The 16,398-nt window shown below is 41.3% G+C and overlaps 4 protein-coding genes across 4 annotated transcripts; 2 read left to right on the forward strand and 2 right to left on the reverse strand.

The window, feature by feature from the left end:
- Positions 1–5,964: 5,964 nt before the first annotated feature.
- LOC115771236 (pupal cuticle protein Edg-78E) lies at positions 5,965–6,474 on the reverse strand. The gene is made up of 2 exons (XM_030716837.1): positions 6,409–6,474; positions 5,965–6,342 (listed from the first exon to the last, which is right to left on the reverse strand). Exons 1-2 carry the CDS (start codon positions 6,472–6,474, stop codon positions 5,965–5,967), a joined length of 444 nt encoding a protein of 147 aa, XP_030572697.1.
- A 1,252-nt stretch (positions 6,475–7,726) lies between these two features.
- LOC115771237 (pupal cuticle protein Edg-78E) lies at positions 7,727–8,293 on the reverse strand. Its single transcript, XM_030716838.1, has 2 exons — positions 8,282–8,293; positions 7,727–8,197 (listed from the first exon to the last, which is right to left on the reverse strand). The coding sequence occupies exons 1-2, from the start codon at positions 8,291–8,293 to the stop codon at positions 7,727–7,729; spliced, it is 483 nt and encodes a 160-aa protein (XP_030572698.1).
- Positions 8,294–12,118: 3,825 nt separating this feature from the next.
- On the forward strand, positions 12,119–12,563 carry LOC115771239 (pupal cuticle protein Edg-78E). Its single transcript, XM_030716841.1, has 2 exons — positions 12,119–12,127; positions 12,189–12,563. The coding sequence occupies exons 1-2, from the start codon at positions 12,119–12,121 to the stop codon at positions 12,561–12,563; spliced, it is 384 nt and encodes a 127-aa protein (XP_030572701.1).
- Positions 12,564–14,902: 2,339 nt separating this feature from the next.
- Positions 14,903–15,398, forward strand: LOC115771240 (larval cuticle protein LCP-17-like). Its single transcript, XM_030716842.1, has 2 exons — positions 14,903–14,914; positions 14,991–15,398. Exons 1-2 carry the CDS (start codon positions 14,903–14,905, stop codon positions 15,396–15,398), a joined length of 420 nt encoding a protein of 139 aa, XP_030572702.1.
- The last annotated feature ends 1,000 nt before the right edge of the window (positions 15,399–16,398 follow it).

Genomic DNA, 16,398 nt, shown 5'->3' on the forward strand with positions numbered 1-16,398 from the left:
GATTACAATCTCTAATTCTACATTAAGCATTAGACTTAACATAATTCTGGGCCAGCTGCATAACATATGGTGTAGTCCCGAGCATCTTTAGAGAGAATTCAGATATTTCAAAAAGATTGCAATATGGTAAAACGTCAACGGCAAATACAAAATTTCCAATCAATGCTTATAGCTCTTGGCTGACATTGCACCTGCCCAGCTAGAACTCGGCTTAGATACGGGCTGAGAAGTGGGAGTTGCTTCTTTCATTCAGCTGGCGGCACACTTGGCTGCACATCGCAGACTTGCATAAAAGCAGAAAATCAAAAGATAATCAGATTTTATATCAATAACCAATAACCAGTGGAACTGCCATCAATGGCAATGACTGATGGGGCGTGGCACTGTGTGTGTGCTTGTGTGTGTTTGCACCATGTAAATATTTATGTACTGGCATTCGCTTGAAAAAAGAACAGACACCCATAGACAAGGACGATGTGCATTGTTCAAGGATACAAAACTGGTGGCTCTGATACAAAGTCAGTCAATGAACTGAATGCGGCAACTGATGAATGCAACTGTTTGCTGTGAAATCGTGTCGTGCTCCTGATACACACTCCCCAACCCCCCACACACATACCTGTAGAGCATACAAAGCAATATCAGCCAAGCACTAACGGGATAAAGGACAGGCAACAAGCTTGACTTGATAGCATCAATTGACAATTGAAACGAGAAGCATCCAAGCACAAAACACCAAACGCGACTGCGACAGTAAGCAAGTGCCTCCCCAAGGAAGGACTAACTGAACAACTGACTGACTAACTGACTGACTGGCTGTCGATTGTTCTGTTAGAGCTGGAAACCGAGTGCGTAAGCACACGTGTGACAATATCTGGCCATCATCATCATGCCGAGTAAGCCCTGGCTTGGAAGATCTCATTAGCACGCAGAGCCGGTTAAACGTTTTGTAATCAAATTAATTGCCCCGCTAGAGATACTGCCGTGTATTCATAATGCCAAACAATTTCGCATTAATTAAAAGCCAATAAAAGTGAAAATTATCAAGCGTAGCAAGGCGCAGAGACGCTGGACGGACCCACAACACGGCAGGTAAGCGGACGTCCACTTCATAAATAACGCGGCGCAAAGCCCTGCGTGGGTAGCTCGACGAGTAATGGAAACTAATGAAATGACAAATTTTTACAACAACAATTCAGGTCGAAATTCAAGCTGTCAGCCTCCAGTCAATTAGCCAGTCATCCAGTCATCCAGACAGCCAGTCAGCCGGTCAGGCGGTCAGAGCTAGAGCATTGACCAAACTCAATTAGTTTTAATTAATTGTCGCCGCAACGGTACTTGACCAGCATACTTCCACTTTGCGCTGATTCAGATGGATTGGCAGCGCTCAGCTTTAATGGCGGCTGGCCGGAAGCGAGTCCAGGCACCGACATCATCGTAATGGCCCCGTCGGTCAGTGCAGTCCCAAGGCCTACGATGGCCCAAAATGTGGCAGTTTGAGCTTCGAATCAAGCGTGTCCTGAATGGCAGCAAAGTCACGGCTAACTGAACCCAACTGGGCCCATCAAATATTTACATATATGTTACAGCGTATGTCACGGCGTCAACTGTCGGCGTCTATATGTTATATCGATTAAATTGGCTTGGGGCCGACAAAAGTTAGTTGTCCAGCAGTATAATTTAAGGGCATTATTAGTTGGGGCTGAGAAAGGGCATTTAAATAAAGCCACATGCATATATACACATATCCGCATGTGCATATATGTTAAATAAATATGTATATTGCTCGACACGAAACTTGCAGCAGAAACTTGCCAGCCACTAAGCGCTTATGCCCAAACGGGAGCGGGGCATGCACGTTAACACCGCCCCGGGGTATAGCAATACCCCAAGTTCGTGTGAACGTGTGTGTGAGTGTGTGTGTGTGTGAACCACAACATGTGTCGCCGGGCGTGAACAAAAGTGCTCCAAAAATCACATTACCAAATATGCCAGCACGACCCAACTTTGACTCAGGCATCAGCATTAGCATCACCAACAGGATGTGGCCCGGGGCTAATGCCTTAATGCGCCTAAACTTGCTGTAAATCAGCGTGCTTTCAACTAATTTGCCGTCGCCTTAAGCCAAGCCAGGTGTTAAGGCTCCCAAAGCCGTGCAATCGACGTCAAGTAGTCCACATGAACACAAATCGGACCAAATCGCAAACGCAATCGTCGCGGGCTTTAATGGATTTTTTTTTTAATAAACGATCTCTCGTATCGCCAGGCACATATCGTATGCATATACGTGGGGAAGTCCTTGAGCACGCCATGCAGAATTTACATCAACAATAACGGATAATGCCTTAAACTTATTTGAGGTAAGTAAAAAATGTATGCATGCCCACAAGCATTTATAACGTTCATATATGTACATACTTTATGGTCTCTGTGGCCTGGCCCAAGGCATTTGGCGCTGAACAGAAGAAGAACAACAAAAAGCGCGCCAATATATCGCAGCGCGGATATAATGCAATTTGTGTGTGAACTTTTTAATGTAGTTTTTCACACACACACACACACACACACACGCATGCACACAGACACAAGCGCCAAAAATATGCACAACGAAACAGATAGCCAAACAGGACGCACATGAGCTTATCAAACATGAATATTTACGTACGCCATCAACAACACACAAAGAACGCTTTACCGGAAATGGACAAACGAGACGTCAACGATGCGGCAACGCCAGCCACGAGCAGCCAACGAACGGTAACTGAGCGCCATGAGCGCCATGTTGTCCATTTAAAAGGCGCGCTTCCTGTGTGCGCTGTTAAGCTTAACAGTGGCTGTTAAGCGACTGTTGTTCGTTATGGGACAATGGGCATGCAGAAGGAGTTGTTTGTGTGTGGGCCGGTGACAACAAAGCAAAACAAAGTGAAACTTTTTGACAAACTTTTATTGCAATACGTTAGCAGCTGTACGCTCACCCCCAATTGTATATCCGAGTATTTAATACGGATATAAGCGCATGGACACATTAAAATTAGCACAAAGAAGGCAACTAATTAAATGGAATGAATTTACAAAATGCTCTCTGGTGTGTAACTGAAGTAAATAACTAATAAAACAACTAGTACACACTCAGCATGGCAGCATGAGGAAGCGGTTAGCCGCAGGAGCAAGCACTGACAGCTATTGAATTTCATAGCATGTCAAATGCATTTTTTACAATCAAGATTCTATATTGTTGAGCTGTTAAGTGAAATAGCGTTCCGGTTACTGCGGACAACAAGCAACAACGCAATAACTGTCCGGTAAGCCCCCAAAATGGGCAGGTGTCGGTAAAGCGGCATCTTCAGGGCAGGTCGCGCTCACATGCTGTTGGTTTTGGGCCACTAGAGTTGAACTTTTTAATGGTGCGACGTTAGTGGGACCTGTGTCCACTGCTGTGTTGGTTCTTGGCTATTGATTTTTACTTTTCAAATAAATTGGTTTCGTTTGTCTGCGCTGCTATTTTGCTGTCGACAGCTGCCCTACTCCCGGCTTGGCTAGCCAAAAACTTTTCTATAGCAATTATTGTTGGAGATTATTTTTCATTCGGTCGCCTCTGGACTGCATTGAGCTGTCACCGCCTCCAGCTCCAGCGGCAGCAGCCACTATTGTTATTAATATAGCCTGTGCATTTCTGGCGAACCAGAAAAATTGCATTCCAAATGAAAAGTGATGTCGTAGATGACCATCACAAGCAGTTTTCTCTTTTTTCTTAAACATGCAAACACCATGCCCTACTGCTTAAAGCACTCTAACTGAACGCATCAGAAAATTCATTTTAAATGAAATGCTAAAGATTATGGCCGAGTACCCAAATAATAATAATAATAAAGAAAAACCACCCTTTTACCCCAAAACCCTTTTGCTTGTCATTCTGGCCCCCACCAAGCCACTTTTAGCTTAATTGAAATGCTTGTATTTTGCCTACCATTTTTTTCTAGCCATTTCCGAGTAGTGTTTGAGCCGTGTTATTTTCGGGCATTCGCTCGCATATTTTGCCGGCTACGTGACACATGCCGTTAACATAACCAGGCCCGTGTCCCTCTACCTCCACACTTGAACGGAATCTAGCCAACAGTGACAAAACAAAGCTATTTTTTAAATATGAGCACTTGGGGTTCCATACACCACGCTGGCGAATACAAATGGCAGCCACTCCAGAGAGAGACAGCGAGAGATCTGTTCGCATTACAACCAAACCACCAAAGGCTGCTCCTGCTACCCAGATAGAGTTTCCATTTCCCTCCTGCAGCCCCTGTGTCTATTTACGGCTCTGTTGTTATGGGTAAATGCTGGAATTTTATGCGCCGTAGTCGGCCTAATGGCGGACATAGAAGAACAAAAGCAACAATTGGTATAGTTGATAATAAAAATCACATATTGTTGTGCATAAGGTGCATACTTTGTTGTGGTTGCTTGGGCTTATCCACTGGGTAGCCCATCCAAAATCACCTTGAACAAGTTATTTTATTAACAGTTCTGATTGTTATTATAAACCAGGTCTAGCCTTCGACGATGTTAACTAACAAATGCTCTGTCTATGCCGTTGGCATAAATACAGACATGCAGGCATTCATAACATTGTGGAGCTAAACTAAAATATTTTGTATGGTTATTCAATTGTAAAAAGAGTTTGATAAAAAAAACACAAAACCTCAGAAAATTCTTTTGTTTCCACAGATGTCTACTTCTAAATCAAAACAAGCTAAATTAAATATTCATATATAAGTATAACAACAACTGATAGCAGCACGTCTATTTGAAAGTGTATACACATCCTGTCCAGATACTGGCACACTCTTGTAAAGCCCAGCATAGCAAATTAGGAACGCTTTTGTCGTCCAGATAGGGCCCACATTTCCACAAAGCATTTATCATCAAGTTGAAAATAAAAATGTTAAATAGAAGTTTTTTGATTACACAGCGCTCTTTGTTTTGCCAGGGAGTCAAACGACAAACGGCAGCATCAGCATTCAAGCGCGAGCACCTGTGCGAGGCGGGGTGGTAGGTGCAGGAGCAGGAGGCGGTGGAGGAGGGGAACGGCCGAAACATTTAAATAACGATTGTGTTTACCTTTCGTTTCCAGCCCTCTGAACGGCCATTTGCATAAGTGTCGGCAAACGTTAAAAATATTTATGCAAAAATCAAGCAAATATTTGAATTAATTATATATGGAACACGCACGTTAATATATATATATATATATGTAAGTATATAAATTCATGAGTGTTTATTTGTACAAATTTATGCTCACACGCATGTAATGGACACCCACGCACTCTGCTCTCATATACTTAATTCCCTCATGTGCCTTAATCTTTTTAATTAACTACTCGTATCCGCCAAAGAGCATGTCTAATTGAAATGGGGAGACTGTTCGCTGCATCAACGGACTCCCATTGCCACAATTCGTTGCGTGCGTGTGTGGGTGTGTGTGCGCGAGTGTGTGCGTGTAAGCGGACGTGTATTAATTTTCCTTTTAGGTTCTTAATTAATTTTCATTTTCTCAAAGAACTATAAAACGCTGCCACACAAAGCATTTGCTTAAATACTACGAACAGTGATCCCTGACTGCATATTTTGTAGTTCCTTTAACATTTTTTATCAGCCTTTTTTTCCCTGTGGTTCCACTGTGCAGATTGAATACTCATGCTGTTGGGGTAGCGCACTAGGCAAGGCTTTATCTATGGTCCGCTGGCGGGGTTTTAGTGGTTTCTCGTCTGGCATTAACACACTAATTAAGTTTTGCGCAACTGGTAATGAATTGGCAGGAAATCACGTCAATTAGCACCGGGTAATCTCGAAACTTTACGATGATGTCCAATAGCTTATTTGTACATATCAGATTTATTTTGATGCGACAATTGATGCTAGAACGGTTTTACTTAAGTTAGGGCTTAGCTCTAAGTCAGTTCGATGTCTCAGTTAAATTTGACGGGCGCGCACCTCACGATCGAGCACCTCCTCGGGCGTGGGATGCTGCCGAATGAATTCAATGGATCTCAGAATATAATCCGGGATGGGTGGTGGCGTGGGCAACAGATCTGATTGGGGCTGGAATCCATTTTCATCGGCCACATAGCTTAATTGAACGGGAATCCCTTCGGGTGAATCATATCTATAAAATCCCTTTGCATAAACTGCGCCCTGGCCTTGCTCCGATACGACTGTGTTCTCGCTATTTTCAATCTCGTAGGAGTAGCTGCCATCCGTATCAGCCTGTGTGTTGAATTTGGTTATCTGAGCATCTGGTCCTGGGCGTGGAGCGGCGGCAACGCAAGCCAAAAGTGCAGCGAGCAGGAACTGTGGAGATCAATACGTCAGGAGTAAATGCAAGAGTTTTTCAAAAACGTTCATTGGGCTACTTACAAGCCTATACATGGTGTTGCTGGTGTTAGCTTTGGATGTAGGTCTTAATGTGAACTCTGTGTCCATGCCCTACAGTATTTATAGTCTACCAAAATACAAGCCTTCAATATTAACAATAGGCGTTCAATATGCAAATTGAACATGCGAAGTAACCCAGTTTAACGACCTATTTAGTAATATATTAGTGGGCCGAACACCGAACTATCAGGCAGAAACAGCGACGCTTTAATACACTTACCATCGATTTTTTGTCAGATTCTACATTTATGTCTCATAGAGGCACGTCAAAAATGTTTACAAAATTGATTCTTTTTTATTTTAACTGAAACATACTCTATTAACTAAAAATAAATTATATAGCTCTTAATCTACAGCATATAGCTCTACTATCTGTATTGCATTGCCAAGTATCTTGGATACTCTTTTGACCCCGACTGGAGGCAGTGTATTGAAATGTTGCTTCAAACACTGCAAAACGCTCAAGAGACAATAACAAACCAATAGACACATAAATAAGTATGTTAATTAAAACGACCAGACAAACAGCAGCTGCAACTTGAATGTTGCAACATCCATCGAAACGAGTCAATCCAGTCAAATGAAGCTGTAGCACAAATTAGCATAAGACCAGCGCAACAACATTAGCAACGAATCTATTAACTTTTAATTAAATTTACCCAAAATTGATACAAATGCAGATACTCTTCAACGTTAAAGCGCCTTGTAAGCGCGGGATTTATGTGCGATCTGGGAGCTGGCGAATAGAGCTGGAAGCCATATGGCCACGATATGGTGCGTGAGCCTTGGGTAGTTGAAGTAAAAGCAACGCCATTTGTACATAGTATAAACAACAATATTAAATTGTATTTTTTCTTTTTATAACATTATTATTATCTCTCTGGCAATAAATGTCAACGTCAGCGAGCCGACAAAGGACACAGCGCCCAGGAGCGGCCAGCTGAGCATGTATGTGCGTGTGTGTGTATATGTATATGTATGTACAGTGCGTATGTGTATGAGGCATGTGCGTAGGCGTTGGCGTTGGCGATGACATCCCTCAGCTCCAGAGTCGAAGTCAACTACATAGAGCCAAAGTTGTTGCCGGTGTTTGTTTGCCCATGTTCGTTGCTTCAGCCATGCAATAAACATATGCAAAAACACGAACACAAGCAGGGATGGAGAAGGGCGGAGTTGTCTGGACTTAAACTACATGATGAACATGAACAAGCTAATGCGGGGCAACTGCCAACAGCAACCAGCTACAAGCACAAGACTGCAGCAACAGCAGCAGTCGTGCCGTGTCGTGCAGTTCAGTAATTTAAATCTTCTTCTCGTATGGCAGACCAGATGCAGGCGCCTGCAGGAATTGATTGGCCTGCTCGCCGTATCCATTGCCGCCGCCCTGGCCGTGATTGTACTGTCCCTCATCGTTCTCCTCGGGATGTTCGCGATTCCATTCCAATGACTTGATAATGGCCTCAGGAATGGGATGTGGCGTCGGCAGATGCTCGCCCTGTGGCTGGAAGCCATTCTCATCAGCTGTGTACGTCAATTGAATAAGCTGACCCTCCGGAGTGTAATACTGCGATGAGCCGCTGGCATAGTAGCCGCCGACGCCCTGCTCCTGCTGCGCTATGCCATTGCTCGTCTCGAATTGATACTTATAGCTGTTATCGTCCTGCTTCAGCTCGTTCACAAAGCTGCGAATCTCGGCGTGCGCATCGGCCGAATCCGACGGCGCAGACAGCACGGCGCTCACAAAGACGGCAACAGCAAGTGTGACGAGATGCTGTAAATTGGAAGAAGAAAAAAATTATGGATTTGTGGCTATCGTTAGTGTCCACAGACCGGTACTCATCCTAATTTGACTTACGATTTTGAACATTTTGCCAAGCTTGGGTTCTGGGTTTTTGGTTTAGTTTGTTGTTTAAAGGCTAAGAGCTAAACTATGTTTGATGCCTGACATTGAGTTGAACCAAGTTTTATATACCCTCAACATTTGACCCAACGAAAGTAGGAAAGTAGTGTGCGCAACCATTAACCAATGATGATGATTATGGGGTTAGGGGCCATCAACAACATGGTCTACATCCAAATCCCAGCCACGAGCTACAAACGGCTGCATTTCCAATTATCACAGCTCCATATGGCGCTATATGGGCTTAAACTAATCAACTATAATTTCTATGAATATTTCGCTTTCTCACTCTGCTCAATGAAAATGAAACCCAACACCGAAATCGAAATTAAAAGTTGCCCGGCAGCACATACGCTTTTTTCCCTTACGTCGGCGATTGGGCAAAACGCCCGGGGTTCAAAAAACTCAGCAGGTACAAGCTCTGCGCATCGCTGCGGCTGCGACTATTAAAGTAATTAAGTGTTGGTGTTAATTCATTAATTACAGTTGCTTTACGTTAACCCACTCACATACATATTCGCTCTATTCACTCCAGACCAACAGCGCTCCCCCTCCGCACAACTAATGTACCCAGCTGTTTCTCAATTTGCTTCTCTCGACTGAATGCGATGTTCCACATTTAAAATGCGTTGCTTTGCTCTATTTAATTAAATATATATGTTGCTTGTATACATTAAGTAATTTGATCGATACACATGTTTATATCACTCTCTGCAAAAGGATAGTTCCAGCCAGCTTACATCTTTAATGTAACTACAATTTAGTTTTGATTAGCTTACAACTTTTATTGATTTGTCCATGAAAGCAATTAATTTATATTACAATCGCTAATTTCGGTATTTGAAAAAAAATACAAAAGAAGCGATCTGTGGGGCATTGATTGCTTACTTTAAGCCAGGGACGGTTCAGCTCTGACAAGAGTTAGGCCCCGTTTCAATAGTTCAAGCTAGATATTACGACTTTCAGGTATAAAATGTTAGGCATAAAATAGGCATAAAGTATTAGACATACAAGCCCAAAACAAAAGGCGATCTTTCTGTTTGCGACTCGAACCAGCTTCCCTCCTTGAGGCTCGATACAAAGCCCAGCTTCCAGATACATGAACACAGGTTGGGCTTCTTGCTTTGCCTCGTATATTCAAAATCTTAAGAAGATTATTTAATTTATGCTTCGGAGCTGGCACCCCTCAATCATTTGTGTATAACATTTTACTTCTGCTAGGATTATGAATCATTTGTTTTTTGGGCTTATAATAAAACATAAATATACCTGTTTGCAGACTTGATATACTATAAATATCTAATTTTACTACACTAACTGAATCATGCTGCCATATTCATGCACGTTTCATGCTCGAAAATACACTTACCTATACTATAACACTCAAATCCCCCATTGATTGAAATTTTACACTTGCCCCGCATGTCTTTATGGCGCAAAAAACCAGATTTTGAAAAGAAAAGACACAAACGAAAGGTGCGACTTGGTAATTTAATAATAACAAAAAAAGACAGCAATTAGTGCCAAAAACATTGGTTACTTTACGAGATCAAGGTCGGTGTTAGAATGTCTTTTTTTGAAAGTAGTTGACATTGTGAGGCTGTTAATCAGACGAGCCCACATGCTCGCCTATGACCCATGTGAAAGCTGTCAGCGCTAATGCGCTGGATAAAGTTATATTGGTAATATTTAAGCTACACCTCTTGACAGCTGCATGCCGAAAACGACAATGGGACCGAGCTTATAAAATGAACATAAATTAAGTTAAAATACATATGCAGCGACTGACCATATGTGGAGCATATAAAATAAATATAAATATTCAAATGACAAGCCATGATCTGCAGCCTCAAAGACTTTTATGATGAGCATCGACTCGAATGGAGACCGAACAGGAACGAGTATTGAAAGTGCGAACACATTAAATGTAGCCCAAACAGATATGCTGTACCCTCGACCTTCAGACAGACCTGTCGCAACCACAGTATTTAGGTCAATTATTTTTAGCCGGCAACGGCAGCTGAACGTGCAGCAAGTGTCTGCTTTTCATGTGAGTTTAATGCGCCCAAAGTCGGGATTGATGGGTCCGACTAAACGCTGGCCAACCGGCCGGTCGGTTGCTCCAGCGGAAGCCACTTAGGCAGCATCGGCTGCGCAAGGAAGTGCGCCGAGAATCGTAACAAGTTTTTCTTTTATTTAAAGTCAGCCAAGCGGCAGACGGCACCCGACCAGTTGGAGCCGAACAGCCGGTTCCGACAAAAGGCAAAAAGGCAAAACAAGAAAAAGCCAAAATCATATAAAGTAAGAAGATTATGTTGCCTTTAAGCTCAACTCTGCCTTGCTCTGCCGGGGCACTCCTGACTCTGTACCTCTGCCTCATGCCCACATGCACGAATACGAGTATTTATTAAAAGCATTCACAAATCTTTTAAATGGAACAGCATGTAGCTGATGCTTATTTCGGTGAGTTGCTTCGGTGGTTCATTCGCGCTAGTGATGCACCACTAAATCACGCCAACCGGCAGATTGAGAGTGCTGCAGATATCTTTAAGAGCAGGCAGGTATGTCGGAACAGGTAACATGGGTTCTTATTAAATACACCTTTTTCTTTTGGCATCTTAACTTATTGGATTTTATAGCACAACTAATTTTAGAAGAATGTGTATTGCTTACAAGGATGTCCATATAATATTTAAAAAATCAATATTTATCTAGCTGTAGTTCTCAAGCTCACATATCCATAACCTGCCCAACTAGGCCGAATTTCAAGGAATACCCTCTGATAATTATTATCACACCTTAAGAATTAACTATCAATGTTATTTAAAAATTATTTAATTTATCCAATTTACTAATTAACGATTGCGGAAACCAATCAGCCTAATTTATTTGCACGTAATTAATACCTGCATGCATATTAATATTAGCCATTCGGTTAATTTTCAATTAGCACAAACTAATTGAAACTAGGTTATATGGAATGATTACTCGTGACTGGACATTCGTGAGACACGAGGTGCATCTTTAGCCAGTGCAATATAACCAAAAGATAGCCCAAAACATGCCCAACCCTGGCGTATGCGCAATATTTGTTGCCAGCCAAACGTCGACACATGCTGCGGCAAGGTCGTTCCAGGCTATTTTGTGGACCTTTGGTTTTTGGGGAATGCTTTTTGATTTTGTAATAAATGAATGCGCTGATATTTAATCGACTTTTTAAGTAGTTTGTATCATTTATAATCAACTTTTGTATATGATTTATTGTACGTGCTTGGGATATGCTGTTGCCTTAAAGTAGAATATAAGTAAAAGCAGCTCTTTAAAACTATTTCATAAACTATTTGCCACATAGAAACATGTGCATGAAATATTATGTTATGAGCTGAGCGCGGAAGCTTGGAATGTGCTAATGAAATAATTATCCGCCAAAAGTTAACAATTTGAAGAACTTGGAAAACCGGCAAAAAGTCAAACAAAACCGCACAAGCATACAATTTATACAATTTATGGACGCAATTCCCCCCCAAAAAAAAAAATTGTACCAACCGAGCCGACATCATGTATGTGTGAAATTCGCGGCAGGGCCGACGATGAATATGGCGATATGGATGTCTTTCGAGCGCCGCAGTTCAGGTTCAATGCTAAAAACCATAAAACTTGTTGCCATGATTTTTTTTTCCTTTTTTGGCTGGTAATTGGTAAAGTGACTATAAATGGAGGGGTACTCGATTTTAGCAGTATTCATTCTCACATCGACTGCAAAGTGACAACAAGCACAGATCCCAGCCCAACATGAAATTCGTGAGTACACAAGCTCGGAGCAATTGGAGGAGCGATTCTCACAACCAACCTTCTGTCTTAGTTCATCCTAACCGCAGCAGTCGTCCTAGCCGTCGCCCAGGCACGGCCAGACTCCTTCGATGCCCAGGCCGAACTGCGTGAGTTCAAAAGCGACCTAAAGGAGGACGGCAGCTACGAGTATCGGTTTCAGACCTCGAACGGCATTGCCCAACAGGAACAGGGCGCGGGCGGTCACTATGCGAGCGGCTCATCGGCGTACTACAATCCCGATGGTCAGCTTATTCAATTGACGTACACGGCTGATGAGAACGGCTTCCATCCACAGGGCGCTCACCTGCCCACGCCTCCACCGATTCCGGCTGCCATACTCAGATCGCTGGAATATATTCGCACCCATCCGCAGAAGGATCAGCGACAGGGTCATGTACGCTTCTAAGTGTCACCCTTGCAACTATCCTAGTTTTCATTAATTCATACAATTTTAACTCTTTAAACATTCTGGAAGCGTTGAGCTGTCTACAGGATGACTACGTTGTACCAGCTTATTTTTGAGCTGCTTGGAAATAAATAACATCTTCTATTATACTTTGTATTGTTTAGACAATTTCAATATGGAACAACTTAACTAAATCCCAGTTAATAGCTCCAACTATGGCATTTTCATATCTGGAATTTTAACAATGCTTTTGTTAGTTGTCAAACTCATCCGAATGACGAGTCAGATCGTAAAAGTCATTTAATTAGCATGCGGCACATTGTAAAGAAGAATGGCTTATAATAGGATAGTTTTCTTATAGTTCGCAACGCTATAAAATTGATGAGGTAAGTGTTTAGTGCAGCTCGGCTTCCTGGTTAAGCCAAACTAGTTCTATATGTCAAGCGCTTGAAGCCAGAATTTAAATGTTATAAGTCGAATGCATATTTCCCAAACAACGTCTCGTATTTCAGTTAGTGCATATGTTTAAAAAATAGTAGCTTAAATATGCCAATAAATAAACATTAGAATCTTGCTTTCTCAGACAAAAGAACCGTAAATATATTCTGTGTTTATTACGCCAATAATAACATTTAAAAATAGCGTTTAGAAAATGTGTTTCAATCTACACTGGGCTGCAAACTCATCCAAATGGAAAGAGCCTCTGGATTAACGTAGACAGGGTATTATATGTTCAGCGCATGTGCGCTGCAAACTTAAAAACTAAACCGTTAGTTGAAGTATGACACTACTATGCGATTCTCAAAAGCTTAAGTAAGCTCTACTGCTTGCTTTGTCATGGATTGACATGCTTTGATGAGTGGATAAATGCATGTGTTTAAATATGCATATAATGTATATTTATATTCGTGCTCAAAAATTATATTTCAAACTACGCTCAGCTATGAACTCACACATATAAAAAGACCTACTGCCTTGTGATAAAAATGGTATAATTTGTATATTTACATTTGAGCATTTTTTTAAAGTTAATCTTAAAGAGCTACACATTTTGTAAGATAGTGTTATTTAAACTTGTATCTTAACTTTTTGTTTATTTGGAGTGTTAGAAAAGTTTCAGGCGTCAATTTAGAGACCTATTCAAAATCTGTGTGAACTCTGCGTTTGAACATGCGGCACTAATCTGAATGTTAAAATTCACGCAAAAAATGAAGGCACTTTATCATTCATAAACTAGTTTGTAGACTTATTACCATTAGCATATGTTGAGTATGGGCGTTTGATAAGTCTGGGTCGCTTAACTGAATGACCATAACTAATAAGAAATATATTATACATTGTGCATAGTAAATCGTTTGTTTAAGTTTGTTTGATATATTTAAATGAAATGTTAGTATGTCATTTCTGCCACAGTATTCTATATTTATACGACCTTTTAGTACAGGCTTTTATTGTTTTATTTCTTTTCTTTTATTTCGGACACCATCAAAGAATTTATTAGCCTGATAGGTGCTATAAAAACTAGCCTACAAATAAAATTCGTTAATCAGCTAATCCATCAAATTGAACACTCAAATAAATTTGAGCCGCCACAGGTCATGTCAGGTTTTAGTTTACGACATAAATCCTGTTTTGATATCTCATTTTGGCTATTAAATTATCTCAATGTTGTGGACCAATTTGTTAAGCTCACATATTTAGCGCCTCTCCAGCGCAGCGGTGCTCAGTGAATTAAAATTCTCTGCCCAAAACCGGACAATGAAAATGGAAATGAAAAAGTAAAACCAAGCCAAGCCAAAAAAAAAAAAACTGTAGCATGCGCCGGTCTACTGAAACCATAAATTATGCTAAATATTTATAGCGAAATACACAGACGCACACATTAATTTAGTCAAATACTTTTTTGGGTGTGCCAGGCGGACCCCTCCCCGGTCTCTCACAGCAGCGGGCCAGGGACTGGCTCGACATTGACACTGCTGCATGCGGCTTTGCCTTGCTCTTCGACGACTTGAGGCGAGGGTAAGCCCACTCACATTGGATGGCTTTGACGTCCAAGCTGCCGTCGCTGCCTCCGCTGCTGCCGCCGCCGCTGCCGCTACCGAGATGCGTACACACATTCTCCGGGTTTGGCCAATTCAGGCTATTGGCTGATTTTATTGTTATGGTTATTTAGATTAATTTCCTGAACATCGACGTACAAACTGTCGAAGCGATCAGGTTTTTGAGAATATCGTATCACACGTCGGTTTTTAGTATAAATTCGCTTGCCATCTACCACCAAGTCAGCACACTATCTTGTCTACCAGTTGAAGACACACACAACCTCCACAGCCTTAAAGATGTTCCGCTTCGTAAGTTTCAAAGTTGCAAAATACGAATAACAAGACCTGCTGCTATAACCAAAACTGGCGCATTGCGATATTTTAGCTTCTTGTTGCCTCGGCCTTCATTGCCTGCGCATACGCTGCTTCCCAGAGCGACGCTTATGCCACCGGCAGGAGCGACAGTGATATCCAGCCTGACGGTAGCTACAGGTACTCATATGAAACCTCCAATGGAATCGCTGCTCAAGAACAAGGAGTTGGTGGATACTCTACCAGCGGTGGATTCTCTTACTACTCGCCAGAGGGTGAACTGATCCAGACTTCATACGTTGCCGATGAGAATGGCTTCCAGCCTCAAGGCGCCCATCTGCCCACACCACCACCCACTCCCGTGGCTATTCTTAAGGCTCTGGAATACATTCGTACCCACCCACAATACCAAGAACCAGCCCAGGGTCAACAGTTCGTTCGCCGTCAACCTCAGGTTGTCCGCAAGCCCTTCTTCGGTTAAGAGTTGAAAAGTATTCCAAGTATTTACAAACTAAAAGCTTTCTTAATGTGTACATATGTCTTTTAATAAACGAATTTTATGTGGAGTATATAAACTAAAACTTGAATATTAACTTGTTCTTGCAAATATTCTTGTTTTTACCAAAACATTTGATGATACTTCACCAATCATAACTCCACATAATAATTTTAATTAAACTTTTTGTCCTGACTTAACTTTTAGCTTATTGGTAATTAATAGCCCAATGAGTCTATTGTCAATTTAAAAATAATATCCGCCCTCCTCTGCGATTCTCAAATATTCAACTTAGGCATGCCCATTTCGATATAAGTGCAATTTTTGTGATGTTATTAACAGTGTCTACAAGCTAAAAGTGTAATGTGAATTTAAAATGTTCAACGATTACCCTCCTCTGTGATTCTCAATAATTCAAGTAGGACCTACCTATTGGCATGTAATATGAGTCAACTTTTTTGTGATATTATGAGTAAGTTATATGTTTTAGTAGCTAGGTATATGGTCATTGAAATTTAAACAAGAAAACTGTATATGGATATATATTTAATATACCATATTAAAAATAATTTTTAGTTGAAAATTCAATGCCCATCAGCTTATTACTAAATTTAAGCATAGCCTGGTCTGGAGTAAAACTAACGCAACTTTAATCGAAATTGATTAAAAAGTAATTTAAACACTTAGTGAACCCTGTTGGGCTCAATTTGCGTAACAATCAGCAGCTTTTGACAAAATTTACAAGACACGCAAATATTAATCGCATTCAAGTCCATTTTCAGCTTCCACCCTGAGTAAGCGCTCGCTTTTGCATTTCATTAACATCAAAACTGGTAACAGTTGAAAAGCATCTGTCCAATACAGCTGCCCGTGCTGGTTCAACTCAAGTGAGAAATTCGCTGTAGAAGTAAGTATTAAGTAATAATAAATAACATGTAGTTTTGTAACAAATTTGATTTATATCAAGAAAAACCTTGCTCCCAAG

This window comes from Drosophila novamexicana, unplaced genomic scaffold, assembly GCF_003285875.2.
Source record: "Drosophila novamexicana strain 15010-1031.04,08,12 unplaced genomic scaffold, DnovRS2.1 tig00000024-arrow-pilon, whole genome shotgun sequence".
NCBI classification, from domain to species: domain Eukaryota; kingdom Metazoa; phylum Arthropoda; class Insecta; order Diptera; family Drosophilidae; genus Drosophila; species Drosophila novamexicana.

Bases quoted from the DNA above. Each gene is read 5' to 3' on its own strand.
- LOC115771236 (XM_030716837.1), bottom strand. From the start codon at position 6,474: ATGGACACAGAGTTCACATTAAGACCTACATCCAAAGCTAACACCAGC. The intron at 6,343-6,408 runs GTAAGTAGCCCA...TGATCTCCACAG, and splicing joins GCAACACCATGTATAGGCTT to TTCCTGCTCGCTGCACTTTT.